Genomic DNA, 3,357 nt, shown 5'->3' on the forward strand with positions numbered 1-3,357 from the left:
TGAATTTTGATTTTAACGGTTTTTCTCTTTTCTTAAAATATGCTGTACGAAACGTAAACCATTTTGAATCTCAATTTAATATAATTTGAATTTCCATCCCATACTTGATGGTTCCTATTTGAACGACACACATAGTAGTTGATCACGGTGACTCGGGCCACGCAAATCAGAGAGAGAGAGAGAGAGAGAGAGAGAGAGAGGAGAGAGAGAGAGAGAGAGAGAGAGAGAGAGACTCTCTCACCTTTAACGTTTAAACGTGTCAAGATCCAAGTATCAAAACAACCGGATGCTGGGATCCGTGGCATTCAAGGGTCGACTCTCTTCTCTTTAGAAAGGATCCAGTTTGTTTTTCGGGCGTGGATGACCCATCATGTTGTGACGCCAGTATATGCTTTAAAAAATGTGTCAGTTCGGTAAGCGAGCGGTTACGTAAAATGTCTTTGTTATCTCTCGAAAGGGTTTGAATTGCAGGTTTATTTTTTTTATTTTTTTATGTATTATGTAATTTGCCAGATTTTCTTCCATTAAAAGTTTCTGTTTATTTAAAGATGTGGAAATATATTTTACCTTTTAGTTTATTTGCTATGTATATTGCTGGATTAGTTCCCATTGCCAGCAACGAAGTAAGTCTCTCTCTCTCTCTCTCTCTCTCTCTCTCTCTCTCTCTCTCTCTCTCTCTCTCTCATTTGAAGGGCAAGTTACACTTGTATAGTTTTACTCTTACTACTTAACTCCGCACTGTTTATTTTTGTGTTGATTGATTTTAGTCAGACTCTCTCTCTCTCTCTCTCTCTCTCTCTCTCTCTCTCTCTCTCTCTCTCTCTCTCTCTCTCTCTCTCTCTCTGTATACTTGAAGTTACCTGATTAGTATATTGCTTGTCGAATCATCTCCATTTATACGTATTATAAACAGTAAATTTTAAGAAGGTGTACTCACCTGAGTGGTACGCTTTAATTGTCATGCCACCTGTTCACCTGTTGGTGGTCTGTGTAAATGTCACCTGCGAGTAATTTTTTTTATGACTCATGTGTCATTAAAGATGAGCTACACATATTATTATTATTATTATTATTATTATTATTATTATTATTATTATTATTATTATTATTATTATTATTATTATTGGTGGTGTCATAAATTCCTCAGTCATTATTCAATTATGACGAAATTACTTTTACCGTATTATTATTATCATTATCATTATGAGTAATTTATTCCTCTGTAGTGTCCATTTATTAATTACATTATTTCCAAAGTACTTTGACATTATTATTATTATTATTATTATTATTATTATTATTATTATTATTATTATTATTATTATTATTATTATTATTGTTATTGGATTTTGGACTGAAGATGAACAGGAAGGGTTTTGTTTTGAAAGCTTTTTCTAAGTTTTAAAAGTTATACACGGATTCGTAACACTTTTTATTATTGTGGACCCCTTAGAATATTATTATTATTATTCTTATTATTTTTATTGTTATTTATTATTATTATTCATTATTATTTTATTATTATTATTGTTATTATTATTATTATTATTATTATTATTATTATTATTATTATTATTAGTTATTATTATTATTATTATTTATAATTTTATTGAATTTCCAATAAGTATTTCGTCTTGCTCCTTCACAGTTATGTACACCAGCGAATACGCCCGCGACTCCTCCTGCCTTCCCCGACGCCCTAGCAGCTTTTTCAAAAATGTCTACGCAAGACAAGTTATCTACTTCGCCGTCAGGTGGGTCTCCAGAAACAAGTGTTTGTTTACGACTTTGGTGATCCAGTTCTGTCTGTCACAAGTGTGTAGGTTTTTTTCATGTCGTTTAATCGCCTCTGTGTTATTTTCTATTTTCGTTAATTTTTCAATGTCATCCTACTTTTGTTTTTAGTAATTTTTCCTTTCTTTATTACTCGCGATTTTCCTTTCAAAAATGTTCCTTTCATCGCAATTTTCCTTTCAATATTTTTTGTCGTCTTTGTTTTTCTTTCAATCTTTGTTATTCTTTCTGTCAATTGTGAAAGTCTAAACCGTATAATCCAGACTAATTCTGTCATGAGTCATAGCATATAATTATTGTCACACTAGATTTACAAATTCCCCATTTCTTTCGTAAATGACTGTGTGTCTGCTATAAGTAGCAAAGGCCTTATACAAACCTTATAAAATTTTGAATATTATTAATGAGACTCGCCAACAATCAAACTATTTCTACTTCAGCCATAATATTTCTACATATTGTATTACTTCTCTGTCTTTTATTATCCTAGGTAACAAAAATATTTTGCATCTATATCTCTGGGAAATTTATGCTTTTTTTATCTAGATGTATTCAGAATCTTCCTCCTCAAATTTCTGAAACTTTTGTAACAATATAAAAAGGGAAACTGCTAACAGTTATGTAAGATTATTCAGTGAAGGGGACAAAGATGGTTTTTATGTACTGTGAAAAGTGTATATAATGTAAAAGTCTTGACTGTTCAGATGCTTGTGTCAGGTGTGCCACTAATGGTTTCCTATCCAACATCGACACCTGTTAGGCGAGAGAAGAGGCAGCAGTATGTCGTGGTATAGATATCAGAAAAATAATTCTTCTTGTGAATTGAATTGCTTCTCAGAAAAATGTGTAATTTGTACTCCCTTTGTTGCTTTTGTAGTTGAAGAGTGTTAGTGAAATAGTTATTCACGGATATGAGCATACCATTTATTTTTCTGCATTTATTTTCAGCTATATATTTTTAAGAAGTGAGTTTGCACGTAAATTTTATTTTCAATATTTTAGTCCAAAGAAACTTGTCAATAGCCAGCAGAAGCTCACAGTTTTATTAAGTTATTCCCAGAACACTTATATTGTTATGGATTTATCTGTTACATTTTTTCTACAGTAGTAATGAACTCATACATTATACTATTTATACTATATGTACGTTTGGTACATACTTGCATTTCCTAAATACAGTATAAACCCCATGAAACCATTTAATTGGAAGGGAAAAATTTAAGATTAGATGTTGATTTATGCATGCAGTGATTGGGATATAATTTTCAAGATTTTTACCCCAATTATAGGATATTTCTCAAGTCTCCAAGAAGTGTTTTGACTCTCATTTAGCTCAGTGTACAGGTATGCAGGATCAGTGCACTTAATGCATTTTATGCCCTTCACGTGTCTCAGAACTGTGCCTATTGGGTAAGCCAAGGAAAATAGATGTCAAAGACTACAGTTGAACTTTCCTCCCATGGTTGGTTAGAAAGCTTCGATATTACTATCGCTGTTATCATGTCTGAGTTGAACCAAAGAATTGCCATGAAATGAAGTTAATATTTTCTGTCTTATTTGCAG

The 3,357-nt window shown here is 31.9% G+C and overlaps 1 protein-coding gene across 2 annotated transcripts in view; it reads left to right on the top strand.

The window, feature by feature from the left end:
- LOC135200877 (UBA-like domain-containing protein 2-B) overlaps positions 1-3,357 on the top strand; it is a 141,076-nt gene that overhangs the window by 130,037 nt on the left and 7,682 nt on the right. For both annotated transcript variants that reach the window (XM_064229595.1, XM_064229596.1), the window contains one exon: positions 1,649-1,754. In XM_064229595.1, the coding sequence (XP_064085665.1) occupies positions 1,649-1,754 (106 nt within the window). The remainder of the gene's footprint in view (positions 1-1,648; positions 1,755-3,357) is intronic.

Source organism: Macrobrachium nipponense, chromosome 27 (assembly GCF_015104395.2).
Source record: "Macrobrachium nipponense isolate FS-2020 chromosome 27, ASM1510439v2, whole genome shotgun sequence".
NCBI classification, from domain to species: Eukaryota; Metazoa; Arthropoda; class Malacostraca; order Decapoda; family Palaemonidae; genus Macrobrachium; species Macrobrachium nipponense.